Source organism: Eurosta solidaginis, chromosome 5 (genome assembly GCF_040869045.1).
Source record: "Eurosta solidaginis isolate ZX-2024a chromosome 5, ASM4086904v1, whole genome shotgun sequence".
Classification (NCBI taxonomy): domain Eukaryota; kingdom Metazoa; phylum Arthropoda; class Insecta; order Diptera; family Tephritidae; genus Eurosta; species Eurosta solidaginis.
Genome location: NC_090323.1, coordinates 78,407,849 through 78,423,562, shown reverse-complemented (window position 1 = coordinate 78,423,562; position 15,714 = coordinate 78,407,849). Strand labels below are relative to the sequence as shown.

At 34.7% G+C, this 15,714-nt stretch overlaps 2 protein-coding genes across 4 annotated transcripts in view; one reads left to right on the top strand and one right to left on the bottom strand.

The window, feature by feature from the left end:
• LOC137253764 (myb-like protein I) overlaps positions 1–15,714 on the top strand; it is a 150,815-nt gene that overhangs the window by 59,791 nt on the left and 75,310 nt on the right. The gene's annotated exons all lie outside the window — the stretch shown is intronic.
• Positions 11,061–15,187, bottom strand: Dred (Dctn1-related). The gene has a single exon (XM_067757076.1). It carries the CDS (start codon positions 15,086–15,088, stop codon positions 11,303–11,305), a length of 3,786 nt encoding a protein of 1,261 aa, XP_067613177.1. The 5' UTR covers positions 15,089–15,187; the 3' UTR covers positions 11,061–11,302.

The window sequence follows — 15,714 nt, the reverse complement described above, 5'->3', positions numbered from 1 at the left end:
GAGGTTGCTAGTTGTAGTCGCCGTGTTTCACTGTAGAGAGGACAAACTAATTTTTCAATGGACAACTATCGGGAACATACCTCCATATTGGTACGAAATCGGTTGAGATTTCAAAAGTTTCGAGCACTGGACAGGCCTCTACAGAGCACGTATATGAACCCGATCGAGAACTTAGCTTAAAGATTTTTGTGGAACGCCAGCTAGCAAACAGAGATAGTCCTCTTCAGGGCATGCAGGAGTTCTGGGAACGTGTAGAGAAAATGGTAATACCGAAAGATTTCGTTATATTATTATATGAGAGCATGTCCAAAGCATTCACAAATTAAAAAATGACAATGTATTGCAAACTATTAAAACAAAATACATGTTTTGCAACTTCTGTTGGGTGCAAAACTGGAACAATCCAGCTGCATCAATTATTCGGAGTTTCGTTTGCATTATATAAGTTTTAATCAGTATTTCTGCAATGTTGTAATAGTATAATTAATGTTAGCACTTGATTGAATGAAACAAGTTAAACAAACCAAGTGAGTATGTTAAAACAAGGATTATTGTACCAGTTTTGTTCGTCAGTGGAAATTGACGTTAGTAGCCATTAAGCAATGATATCCATGAGAATCACAATGGAACGCAATCTTGAGGTAAATATGCAATAGGTGTATAGAATAACCTTTCGTCTCTTGGGCTGTAAAAAAATTTAAGCGGTTTAAACCTCCATACATAACCCTACCAAATGCACGTTTTGCATATTATATGAAAAAACAAAATTTTTAGATTAATGTTGGAGCACAAGGAACTAAGTGATAAAAAAGCCACAAAAAAATCTTAATCGAAAAATTTTATTTTTTTAGTAATATGCAACACATGCGTTTTGGTGGTGTTGTTTACGCAAGCTTGAGGCGTTTTTTTTTATATTACAGCCGTTAAGTTAATCTATACACTACTGCTAACCAGTGCCGTTTAAGGTTTTTTATACTCAGCGTGCTTTGCACACAGAGTATATTAACTTTTATTGGATAACGGTTGGTTGTACAGGCATAAAGGAATCGAGATAGATATAGACTTTCATATATCAAAATCATCAGTATCGAAAAAAAATTTGATTGAGCCATGTCCGTCCGTCCTTCCGTCCGTCTGTCCGTTAACACGATAACTTGAGTAGATATTGAGATATCTTCACCAAATTTGGTACACGAGCTTATCTGGACCCAGCATAGATTGGTAAAGAAAATGAGCGAAATCGGATCACAACCACGCCCACTTTTTATATATATAACATTTTGGAAGCACAAAAAACCTGATTGTTTAGTAAATATACACCTAGAATGTTGAAATTTGACGTGTGGACTAATATTGAGACTCTTGATACAAATGTTTAAAATGGTCGTGGCACCGCTCATTTGTGATAAAATCAATTTTACAAATATTAATAATCATAAATCAAAAATCGTTAAACCTATCGTAACAAAATTCGGCACAGAGGTTGCCTTTACTATAAGGAATGCTTTAAAGAAAAATTAACGAAATCGGTGAAAGACTACGCCCACTTTTATATAACATATTTTTAAAAGGTTCGTGGACGAATAAAATAAGCTATATCATTGCAAAAAAGAGCTTTATGTCAATGGTATTTCAGGGTATCAAACGAAAGGTATTTCACTCCGCATTACAATAGGGTAATTTTTGAGTAGGGTTACCAATTAAGGTTGCCTCCTATTCGAAATTAAAAAAAAAACATTTCATGAGCTATGGGTATCAAGCGAAAGGTATTTCACTCCTCATTAAAATAGGGACATTTTTGAGTAGGGTTGCCATTTAGGGTTGCCATCTATTCGAAATTAAAAAAAAATTGCATGATTTACCCATGCCGATATGGGTATCAAACGAAAGGTATTTCACTTCGCATTACAATAGGGACATTTTTGAGTAGGGTTGCCATTTAGGGTTGCCACCTACTGGATATTTAAAAAAATTGCATGAGATATGCCGATATGGGTATCAAACGAAAGGTATTTCACTCCGCGTTACAATAGGGACATTTTTGAGTGGGGTTGCCATTTAGGGTTGCCACCTATTCGAAATAAAATAAAAATTGCATGAGATATGCCGATATGGGTATCAAACGAAAGGTATTTCATTCCGCATTACAATAGGGACATTTTTGAGTAGGGTTACCATTTAGGGTTGGGGTAGTGATTTCGTCTCACTCTACGTACTCATATTCTATTAAAGCTTTAAATGAGAACATTAAAGTTAAAAATCTTCGTAAAAAAATCTTACACATGATTCGACTTAATTTTCTAAATTTCATATCCGCTAATAAAATTGAAATGCAATATCAAGGCACCGTGGCAAATTGTAGCAAAATATATTTAAATGTATATTTTTGGCAAATATGAAATGAATAATTGCAATTTCTCACAGATTACTATTAGAAAGATTTCTCACCGTAGCAAAAAGATATCTCACCAAAGTAATTTTCTACCGTTGAACACTAGAGGCATATGTTCAATTTGAAAACGACATGATATTTTTGGCAAATATGAAATGATAATTGCAATTTCTCACAGATTACTATTAGAAAGATTTCTCACCATAGCAAAAAGATATCTTACCATGGTAATTTTCTACCGTTGAACACTAGAGGCATGCGTTCAATTTGAAAACGACATCTAACCATATAACTACTTACCGACAGATGGCGCTTAGGGAAGTAAGTTGACATTTAATTAAACTAACTGATAGTTGTCATAACTGATAGTTGTCGTTCGTGAAATTTACAAGTTTTTGGAATGTAATAAAATTGTGAGACTTTCATAGTGTATAACTAAAAAAAATGTTTGAAATTAATAATTCGGCGCATGACATGTGTACATGTAAAAAAAGTAGAGTTTGATTAATGATGACATGTAGAACGAAGTATATTATGCGGCATACTCGAAGATTGCCGAGCAAAGCAGAAAATATTTCTAGTATAAATGGACGTGATCGGCTAATGACCACGCTTACTTTTATATAAAAGATGTTCAAAAGGGTCGTAGAATAGAATAATAAGCTATAAATTAGCAAAAAATAGTTTTGAATCAATGATATTTCACTTATCAAGTTTTATTATAAGAGGAAATAGGTAGAATTTTTTTTTGTTTTAAACGGGCGGTGCCACGTGTTATGTAGAAAAGTTATTTATCTGAAATTAAATATACAATTGAAGCTCACGCTGAGTATATAATGTTCGGTTACACCCGAACCTAGACACCTTTACTTGTTAAAGCTAGATTTAGCTTTTTTCTGAAATTTTAGGAAATCTTTTGGCGTAGATTAAATTTTAAGAACCTTGAATGAATTTGGGAGGATGTTAAAAATTCGATTCAATTGGCTGTTCCATCTGCTCGAAGAGTTTTGATTTTAAAATTTTAACAATGACTATTGAAACAAAATTATCAAGGTATAACGTAATTACCGATCTTAATTAATCTGTAATTGGATGCACAAAATAAAAGAGAACGTGAAAATTTTACAGAAAATAACAGTCTTGTTCCTGGGATGAAACATATTGTAACGAATTTAGTTGCAACCTTCTACTAACGTTCGAATCACTAAACTGTTGAATAAATAACTCCACTATTCAATAATGCAAAATGGCCTTTATTCAAGTACTTCACAATAACACTACTACTTCTCGACAGATCGCGTGCTTAAATCAAACTCATTGCTGATTGCTCAGATTGCGCTCTTTTATACTCTTCGATTTCCTCGTTTCATACTTCTAGGCGATTCTAGAATTTACTTAGTTACCAGCTATAAAATTATAAGTACAGATGCACGTGTATACGTGAGTGATACTTCCGCAGATAATTGCTACTACTTTTGGGAGCATCTCAGATAAGATATATGCATGTGTTTGTGCGTCTCTTCTCCGCTGCGTGTACGTACATATGTGTAGACATAATGATTGATTCGTTTATGTAGATACAAGTGACTGCTTGGTTTATTGTTGTTGTGGCTTCATTTACTTAGCATCAGACTAGTGATGTAAGTATCACTTAGTGTCACTAATATTTGTCACAATATGTAAACGTCTAGATCATCTATTGACGATTTATTGTAAATTAGAGCAATTGTAAACGTGGTCTAATGTAAAATCTTTCTGATTAAAAATGACTTCCTAATTTTTAGTTCAGTGAGATATAAAAGCGTAGATTTTTATTTTTTAAAACTATTATTTTTATATGTATAGAAGATTCCAGACCTTGGTGCTGGTGCTTCGTATCCAAAAACGTATATATCCAGACAAAAATGTATTCCATTATGTTATATGTATATTGGTAGGTAGTTTTTGAGTCTTTCCGTTAGAATTTTAAATATAGAACGCAAAATGAGTTTTTGAAATGAACCATTAATAAGATTTGGTCGAAGGTTCACGGTATCTTTATAGCTAAAAGAACCGCGCAACAAAATTTTATTATAAAGCTCAGCAAAGCTTAAGATAAATTTTATTCTGCCTCGAAAAAGCAAGCTCTTTATATGTGCATGAGATACAATCAAAATTTTGATGAATTATTTTTTAAATAATTTAACTCATTAAAATCGAAAATATAACAAAATTTCATGTCGGCCGATTTTCCACGAAGTTATTAAAAATCAAGTGACTTCCTTACTTGTTCGGGCGAAACCGAACATTATATACCAAACGTGAGATCTGATATATGTACTTACTAGCAGACCAGGCAGACGTTGCTCTGCCCTAAATTTGGTATATCTGCATACATTTTACTTTTTCTTAATCTTTGTATTCACTCCTCCCTCCGTATTTTTCGCTTCATCTATCTCCATCTTCCTGTCATTCTATCTCTTTCTCAGTCTCCTTCTCCTTCTCTCTTTTCTCTTCTCTCAAGTTTTTCTCATTCTTCTTCATATCTTATTGCCAGTCCCAGAGGGCGGTATGTATTTTGTTCCAGTTTCCGAGTCTCAGTTCCAGTCCCACTCCGAGTCTCAGTCTCAGTCCCAGTTCTAATCCCAGTCCGTCTCTGGTCTACTTCCCGGAAAAAAGCAACGTAAATACTAATATAGGCAAATTTATATACCAAATTTCAGGCAAATCGAATAGGACGTATGTAAATAGGTATGTGGGTATTATTTATGCATGTCTTTATTTCGGCTTCGCATGCATATTTATCAGTTTTGCCAGGTTGATGCGACTAAATCGAATATCACAATGAAAATTACTTAAAAGCTCTGAGCAACAGCTTTCATTTGATATCCAAAATACACACACATTCTAGGGGTATCCGGGTCCATGTTTTGGCCTATATCTCCAGACCCTAGTCACCAACATGTGTGAAAACTACCCCGTAGTAAAGCACTCATCAACAGTTTTCATTTGATGTCCATATTGTATAAACATTGTCTCGGGGTATGCGCGTCCACCTTTTGGCCTATATCTCGAGACCCAAGACACCCAGCGGTATAAAAAATTATCTGCAGTATAAAAAATTATCTCGAGACCCTAGTCACCAATAGGTATGAAAACTACCCTGTATTAAATCACTCATCAACAGCTTTCATTTGATATCAATTTGTATAAACACATTCTAGGGGTGCCCGGGTCCACGTTTTGGCCTATTCTCGAGACCCTAGTCACCAATAGGTATGAAAACTACCCTGTACTAAAGCATTCATCAGCAGCTTTCATTTTATATCCATATTGTATAAACACATTCTAGGGGTACCCGGGTCCACGTTTTGGCCTATATCTCGAGACCGTAGTCACCAATAGGTATGAAAACTACCCTGTACTAAAGCACTCATAAACAGCTTTCATCTGATATCCATATTGTATAAACACATTCTAGGGGTGCCCGGGTCCACGTTTTGGCCTATATCTCGAGACCCTATTCACCCAGGGGTACGAAAAATACCCAGTGTCAAAGTACTTATAAACAGCTTCTATTTGATACCCATAATGTACAAACCCTTCCTGGAGTTACCCGGGTCCGTGTTTTGGCCTATATCTCGAGACTCTAGTCACCCGGCATCAAAGTACTCATTATAAAAACCTTCCCCATGGAAAAATACATACATATACCAATTTTCATAATAATCGGTTCAGTAGTTTTTGAGTTCATCGATGACATAATACAAACATTCATTTTTATACTCAGTTGAGCAGAGCTCACAGAGTATATTAACTTTGATTGGATAACGGTTGGTTGTACAGGTATAAAGGAATCGAGATAGATATAGACTTCCATATATCAAAATCATCAGTATCGAAAAAAAATTCGAGTGAGCCATGTCCGTCCATCCGTCTGTCCGTTAACACGATAACTTGAGTAAATTTTGAGGTATCTTGATGAAATTTGGTATGTAGGTTCCTGGGCACACACGCTATTTAAAATGAACGATATCGGACAATAACCACGCCCACTTTTTCGATATCGAAAATTTCGAAAAATCGAAAAAGTGCGATAATTCATTACCAAATACGGATTAAGCGATGAAACTTGGTACGTGAGTTGAACTTATGACGCAGAATAGAAAACTAGTAAAATTTTGGACAATGGGCGTGGCACCGCCCACTTTTAAAAGAAGGTAATTTAGAGGTTTTGCAAGCTGTAATTTGGCAGTCGTTGAAGATATCATGATGAAATTTGGCAGGAACGTTACTCTTATTACTATATGTCTGGTTAATAAAAATAAGCAAAATCGGAGAACGACCACGCCCACTTTTTAAAAAATTTTTTTTTTAAATTCAAATTTAAAAGAAAAGTTAATATCTTTACAGTATATAAGTAAATTATGTAAACATTCAACTACAGTAATGATATGTTGTAACAAAATACAAAAATAAAAGAAAATTTCAAAATGAGAGTGGCTCCGCCCTTTTTCATTTAATTTGTCTAGGATACTTTTAATGCCATAAGTCGAACAAAAATTTACCAATCCTTGTGAAATTTGGTAGAGGCTTAGATTCTAGGACGATAACTGATTTCTGTGAAAAAGGGCGAAATCGGTTGAAGCCACGCCCAGTTTTTATACACAGTCGACCGTCTGTCCTTCCGCTCGGCCGTTAACACGATAACTTGAGCAAAAATCGATATATCTTTACTAAATTCAGTTCACGTACTTATCTGAACTCACTTTGCATTGGTGTAAAAAATGGCCGAAATCCGACTATGACCACGCCCACTTTTTCGATATCGAAAATTACGAAAAATTAAAAAAATGCCATAATTATATACCAAATACGAAAAAAGGGATGAAACGTGGTAATTGTATTGGTCTATTGACGCAAAATATAACTTTAGAAAAAAACTTGGTAAAATGGGTGTGACACCTACCATATTAAGTAGAAGAAAATGAAAAAGTTTTGCAGGGCGAAATCAAAAGCCCTTGGAATCTTGGAAGGAATACTGTTCGTGGTATTACATATATAAAAAAATTAGCGGTTCCCAACAGATGATGTTCTGGGTCACCCTGGTCCACATTTTGGTCGATATTTCGAAAAGTCATTCACATATACAACTAAGGGCCACTCCATTTTAAAACCCTCATTAATACCTTTAATTTGATACCCATATCGTACAAACACATTCTAGAGTCACCCCTGGTCCACGTTTATGGCGATATCTCGAAAAGGCGTCCACATATAGAACTAAGGTCCACTCATTTTTAAAATACTCATTAACACCTTTCATTTGATACCCATATCGTACAAAAAAATTCTAGAGTCACCCCTGGCCCACCTTTATGGCGATATCTCGAAAAGGCATCCACCTATAGAACTAAGGCCCACTCCCTTTTAAAATATTCATTAACACATTTCATTTGATACCATATTGTACAAACGCATTCTAGAGTCGCCCCTGGTCCACGTTTATGGCGATATCCCGAAAAGGCGTCCACCCATAGAACTAAGGCCCACGCCTTTTTAAAATACTCATTAACACCTTTCATTTGATACCCATATTGTACAAACGCATTCTAGAGTCGCCCCTGGTCCACGTTTATGGCGATATCCTGAAAAGGCGTCCACCCATAGAACTAAGGCCCACGCCTTTTTAAAATACTCATTAACACCTTTAATTTGATACCCATATTGTACAAACGCATTCTAGAGTCACCCCTGGTCCACGTTTATGGCGATATCCCGAAAAGGCGTCCACCCATAGAACTAAGGCCCACGCCTTTTTAAAATACTCATTAACACCTTTCATTTGATACCCATATTGTACAAACGCATTCTAGAGTCACCCCTGGTCCACGTTTATGGCGATATCCCGAAAAGGCATCCACCTATAGAACTAAGGCCCACTCCCTTTTAAAATATTCATTAACACATTTCATTTGATACCATATTGTACAAACGCATTCTAGAGTCGCCCCTGGTCCACGTTTATGGCGATATCCCGAAAAGGCGTTCACCCATAGAACTAAGGCTCACGCCTTTTTAAAATACTCATTAACACCTTTCATTTGATACCCATATTGTACAAACGCATTCTAGAGTCACCCCTGGTCCACGTTTATGGCGATATCCCGAAAAGGCATCCACATATAGAACTAAGGTCCACTCCTTTTTAAAATACTCATTAACACCTTTCATTTGATACCCATATCGTACAAAAAAATTCTAGAGTCACCCTGGCCCACCTTTATGGCGATATCTCGAAAAGGCATCCACCTATAGAACTAAGGCCCAAGTCCTTTTAAAATACTCATTAACACCTTTCATTTGATACTCATATCGTACAAAAAAATTCTAGAGTCACCCCTGGCCCACCTTTATGGCGATATCTCGAAAAGGCGTCCACATATAGAACTAAGGCCCACGCCCTCTTAAAATACTCATTAACACCTTTCATTTGATACTCATATCGTACAAACTAATTCTAGAGTCCCCCCTGGTCCACCTTTATGGCGATATCTCGAAAAGGCGTCCACCTATAGAACTTAGGCCCACTCCGTTTTAAAATTATCATTAACACATTTCATTTGATACCCATATCGTACAAATAAATTCTAGAGTCAGGCTTGGTCCACCTTTATGGCGATATCCCTAAATGGCGTCCATCTATAGAACTATGGCCCACTTCCTCTTAAAATACTCTTTAATACCTTCCATTTGATACAAATGTCATACAAACACATTCCAGGGTTACCCTAGGTTCTTTTTACAACATGGTGATTTTCCCTTACTTTGTCTCCACAGCTCTCAACTGAGTATGTAATGTTCGGTTACACCCGAACTTAGCCTTCCTTACTTGTTATATATATAGATTTGAATTCTTTCTAAAAAAAAATCATAACTCAATGGCTAAACCGATGTGGGATTTCAAAATCAACTAACCATCATCTCTCCTTCCTGTATCTTTCCTAAAAATTTCATGGCAATCTTTCTATCCGTTCTCGAGTTATGGAGTGACAATAAAAATGTACACTTCTTTTTATATATGGGGTATTCCATCCCATTTCGACCAATTTTGAACCCGACCCCTTTAGAATTAGCTGAAAGTTTTTCTTCTTTTTCTAGCTTACGAAAGACGTTTTTCAGAAGTTTTTCAAATTTTTTCATCCAACTCAAAAAAAGTTGTGAATTTTTAAAAAAACACCGTTTTTGTTTTCAAAATGCTATAACTTTTTCAATAATTTACCGTTTGCGATCTTTTTTTTTTTATTTGTTTTTAAATGTACTTTTCGGAAAAAATTCAAAAACATTTTTAAAGTTTTTTTTGTAATTTTTCAGCTTTTCGAGATTTTTCGAATTTCGCCCTTTTTTTCTCATAAAAAACTTCAATCAATTCTGCAATCATCCCCACTAATCCCGGAGTGGGCCGAGAATTTTTTTTTTTTGTATTTTTCCGAAAAGTACATTTAAAAACATATAAAAAAAAAAAATATACCAAACGGTCAATTTTTAAAAAAATTATAGCATTCGGAAAAAAATACAAAAAAATTTTAAAGTTTTTTTTTCAATTAAATAAAAAAAAATTCTCGGCCCACTCCGGGATAAATGGGCATGATTGCAGAATTGATTGAAGTTTTTTATGAGAAAAAAAGGGCGAAATTCGAAAAATCTCGAAAAACTGAAAAATTACAAAAAAAAAAAAACTTTAAAAATGTTTTTTGAATTTTTTCCGAAAAGTACATTTAAAAACAAATTAAGAAAAAAAAAAGATCTCATAACGGTCAATTTTTGAAAAAGTTATAGCATTTTGAAAACAAAAACGGTGTTTTTTTTAAAAATTCATAACTTTTTTTGAGTTGGATGAAAAAATTTGAAAAACTTCTGAAAAACGTCTTTCGTAAGCTAGAAAAAGAAGAAAAACTTTCAGACAATTCTAAAGGGGTCAGGTTCAAAATTGGTCAAAATGGGATGGAATACCACATATATAAATGGGCAAGTCCTGGGTTACGGACGCGACATTCGCACGCATTTAAATCTGCATAAAAGGGAACATGAGCAGCGGACTGCATGGACATTATTATGTTTAAATAGCACCAGAATAGTTCATTCCATTAAAATTTTGGGGACCATACGAATTTAAGTACTTATTCATGACTATATATAACGCGGTTCTGACGGGACAAGAAATATGTAGAAGTAATTTTGTAATGCATGTGAAAGCATGCAAAATTTAGCAAAGGTTAGGGGAAATTTCACATTCTTTAAATGAGAGACTGAAGGTTGAAGAAAACCCAATGCTTGTAGATTTAATATAGATTTACGAAATCCGAATTATCATCCTCAAATACTAAGCTGAAGTAAGGTTACGTACGCTACAACTTTCCATCAATAAATAAACTATGTATATGACATTGAAAATATTTTCCTTGCGAGAAATATGTAACTCAAGTTTAAGGGCTAGTCGGGTATACAAAATGTGTTTCTGGATTTTGTTCTTCTGAATTTATGGGGGCACCAAAAGCTTTATTTTGTATCCCAATATTTTATGGAAATTGGAATCATTGAACAGAAGTCAAACTATTTATTTAAAAATCAACACATTTAGCATCCAAAATGATACATAACAATATTTGCCTAATAACATTGTAACAAATCCAAAACCTATTGGAATTTTTACTTTCATAAAGTTGAAGTATGTATTGGTTTATTTTTTGTTGAATATCATATTTTTAATTTCAAAGAATTGAAGTATTTGCTTGTTTTTTGTTTTTTTTTTTTTGTTGAGTATTATACCTAAGGCTATTGCACAATTTTGCTCTTACGGCATAAAACATGTATCATATTCCAAAAGTTAGCTATTAGTGATTTAAATATTACAGCTACTTATTAAATATGTTAGATGAATATTTTGTTGAAATCTTTGGAACCAAATAGTCCAAAATCACTTAGTGTACTGCGATGCGGATGTGTCTTGAAATACGTACTCATTGTTTGTTGAAGAAGTTCATCAGACTTGTGTTTTAAATAGCAACGTTCACTATCCATATTTGGTTTCAATTTGATATGTGAGAGTATCCACTGATTTTTGAGCATACGTAATTCTTTTGTAAGTTTTGCTTCTGTGACATTCGTTGTAATTTTTTTGCATGGCACATAAAGTGGCTCAAAGCTGCGCATGTGTAACTTCATTTCGTTAATATGCAGTTTCATACGTTCTGCGCGCTCGTTGCGTAAACATTTATTAAGTGCAGCGACCTCACGAATGCTTTCATCGGTTGTTAAATTTATAACCTCTTTGCGTGATTGAATATTTTTCTCAAGACTAGTATAACTCCGTTCGACCGTTAAGAACTTTTGCTGTAGATCATTTAATGATTGCATAATAACATTTTCACGCTGTCTCATTAACTTATCCAAGTGTTCAATTTTTTCTATGAATTGATTTAAACATTCCTCTTGACTGCGTTGAGCTTTTAACAAATTACGTTCGGCAATCTCTTTGCGAACTTGCATTTCAGAAAATTCATTCTGCTTAATTTTGGCTAAAAATTTTTGCGTTTTAATTTCTTTATCACGTTCAACTAATGTATGTTTCAAACTTTTTATTTCATCATAATGTTGTTTTAATTGTATGGATCGTTGCAGTAAAGTTGTTGCTGAGGAGCGTACAAACATTGTATTTCTATTTGCACTTCGCACTGATTCGTTTTCTGAAATAAAATTAAAGAGTTCATTTATTTGTTCATCCAGTAATTGTGTGCAGTATTGGAATAAAGTAACTGGAGCTTGTTTTTCTTCAGTTGCAAATTTAGTACAATTTGCAATAAGTATTCTCCAAAGTTTCTTATGTTCAATGGCTGCATCGCGGGAAAAATCCTCTTTGTTGGAAAGTGAAGATATATCTTTCGTGGCATCTTTTGCCGTTGCTATTAATATATTTATAAATCGACCAAATTTCTCATTAGTCGATAGAATATGTTGTATACGTTCATCGAGCTTCGGTTGCATTGCTGGAATGTCGATTGCGGCCGAAGGGAATTTACGTTGTAACTTTTTCAATCTTTGTTTGAATTGATTAACATTTTCCATTAAAAATTGCATAATCAAAAATGATTCGGTATTTTCATCACCCAACTGTATGATAGTGTGTAGTATCCCGGAATTTGTATTAATGCAGTCCAAACATACATCGATTACTTCCACTAACATAACGTACAGTTGATGTTCCTCAATTAACTCAGCAATATTTTGTGAACAAATAAGATTTATATAGAGCGTATTGAAAAATGATAGGGTTCGTTCCACAGCTTCCAAAGATGTATTCTCATCTAACATATCCCCTTTTAATCGATGAATTAGTTCATCAATAGATTTCTCTTGCGTTTCCATCTCTGCTCGATATATGGCAGCATGTGTACAAATCTCATAATCGCAATGATTCAAACCAAAAATAAGCTGCTTTATAATTAATTTAAGGCTACGCATTACATAAAGACATTTACAACGAAAGGCGAAGCGATGCACTGAAAATCCTTCAAATATTGCATTTTTAGCAAATTCACATGATGATGGAAATTTTTCATTGATTGTAAGGCATATAATATCAATTTTTTCGTATAATCTTTGTAGTAATAGTAATACTAATATAATGTCATGTTCACTACCACGTAACAGAATATCCTCGGGGACAAACGCCAAAAGATGGTCGATATGCGCCTTACAGAGTTTGAGTTCAATTTCATTTAAACGAGAATCAATAGCTCTTTCGCAAGCTTTTGTTACAGAAAACATTTGATTAAAATCTATACTCTGAGCTACGTCTTCATTTGAAAGCGTAATAAGATCTTCGGAGGTTGATGTGCCTGTAACTGTGGCCAATGTATTAGTGGGTGGATCTTTTATGAGTATATTATTGTTTAAAGTTTTAACAAGCTCTCTAAATTTCATAATAGTTACATCACGATCATATATAGTTTCAAGCGTATTATTCCTATCTTGTTGTAATAATGTTATTGTTGAATTGAGTACATCGATTTCTTCACGTAGCTCCAATTCTAATTCTTGGTTACCTTCAATTATCTGCTCGTGAATCTCTTCCAGTGCTTCTAGTTCCATGACCTCTTCTTCTAATAATTTTACACGCTCCTCTAGCTCAATTTTGGCCTCTGCTAGATTTGCGACCATTGACTCTGCACCAAGTGCTGTATCGACTTGCTCTTTTAAATCAATAATATGCATTTCCATTAAATCGATACGTTTAGAAAGTATTTCTTTAGTTTTCTTAAGCTCAGAAATTTCCGAAGTTTTTGTTTCAAGTTCCTTATTGGCTTTTTGCAAATCTTGCTTTTCATGCGTTAAAACATCACGCAAACAAACCACAGTCTCGCGCAATCTCTGATTATATTGTTCAAGTCGCCTTATTTCAGCTGCTGTTGGTTGTATAATTTCATCTTTGATTTCGTTGTCTATGCTCTCGTTCAATGATGAATTATCAATTTCAACTCTAAATATTTCTACATCTAAACTAAGTTCTTCAATACGCTCATTCGCTGTTTCTAGTTCAATTTGCAAAGTTTCAACACGTTCCTCGGCCATTTCTTTATCCAGAGTAAGCAACTCAATGCTTTCGGCCACTTCATCCAATTCACGTTTATATTTCATTTTACAATCATTTGCTTCCCTTAGTTCTTGACTACAACGTTGCAATTCACGTTGTAGTATGCCATGTTGCTCCATAATTTGTGTTTTGAACTCACTTAACTGTTCTTTTTGCAAACGCACTCTTTCCAATTCGTGTAACCGTTTCTTGTCTTCTATACGTTGACTCTTCAATTCTTCTAGTTCTTCTTTTAGTTTAGCATTTTCTATCTGTGCATCCTTGTATTTGTGTTGTTGTTCCTGGTGCAGCTGTTCTGTTGAGTTGATTGGAATATCACTCTGTGTACCACTATGAATATTGAATACAGTCGGTGAACGTAAAGGATGACCGGGCGTAAATTTTGTATGAAGAATTTCTAGAAACCCAGTTTCAACAAATGCTGAACGTTGTCTTGTACAACAAAAAGATTCTGACGGACTTACGGTAGTTTTACTACGCTTAGGTGCGGCAACGGATACTGTGGCTCCCGTAAATGATAACTCTAATTGGGTATTTGAAGAGATTACTCGTTGATTTGCTTGCAGTGGCTGATTGATTTTGGTTGCTTTTAAATGATTTCCATTTGAACTTGATGCTGCTGTCGTGTGGTTTTTACTCGTAGACGGAAATTCTTTGATACGCGTCGTTGTAGAAGCGGGGTCAGGTTTTTGTATTTGTGCATCATTGCTTTCTAGTGATTTTGCAACTGCTGTTGTTGGCTTGCATACATTTTGACCTATAAGACTAATTTCGTGTTTAGGTTCAGTTTCAGTTGTCACTGATTCTGCTACAGTTCCAGTTTCACTATTAGAAATAAGAGTCAATTGTGCTGGACGCACAAAAAGTCCACAATTTGGAGCACATTTGAAGTAGGCGATGCCCTTGACGATACCATTATTTTTGCCTTTATCCTTTTCATCCAGCACCACGCCTATCCATTTGCCTGCTGAAAAGCTCGTTAAACCTACGTACGCCACCTGTCCACAAAGATTTCTACCCACGATTTGCACTCTTTGGCCAACTTTGAAGTTGCACTCAGCCATTTTTAAATTATTTTATCATTTTTACTAAATTTATCTGTATAGAACTTCAATATTTCTATTTCACGAACATCACTGATGTGTGCAGCAAAGCAATGTAAAAATGCTCGGCAATATGGCGGATGTCGGCCACCATTATTGTTGCTGCTTCCCACTAACCACACACACACTGCCTTGTACATTATCAAACACCTACACAAACACCACGTCGACACAAGCGATGTTGACAAGAGAAAACTTTAAATTCATTAATACGTAACTCGTCAGTAAATTTGTATTTAGTATATTTGTGACTAGTAACTTCCATAAACACGCTTCAAAGCCAAAAAGTATGCTTCAAATAGTTAATTAATATTAAAGTTTAAATGTGGATATGTTTATGTGTATTTACATGTGGTTAGGTATGTATTTGCTCCATTGGAACTTACCAGTTAACCCATAAACGATTTGGGGTATGGGGTGAGTCGGGTTTGAAACCAAATTTTAAAATTTGCTCGGTTATAAAATCAGCCATGTAACTTTTCTTAAATTCACGCACTTTTAGTACCAGCTAATAAATATACACATACTTTAACTGTTAAACTAATGGTCTTTTTACATATACCTATTTTTGGCGGTTTTAATGCCAA

What these genes read in the sequence shown, in the direction of transcription:
- Dred (XM_067757076.1), bottom strand. Translation starts at nt 15,088, where the DNA reads ATGGCTGAGTGCAACTTCAAAGTTGGCCAAAGAGTGCAAATCGTGGGT.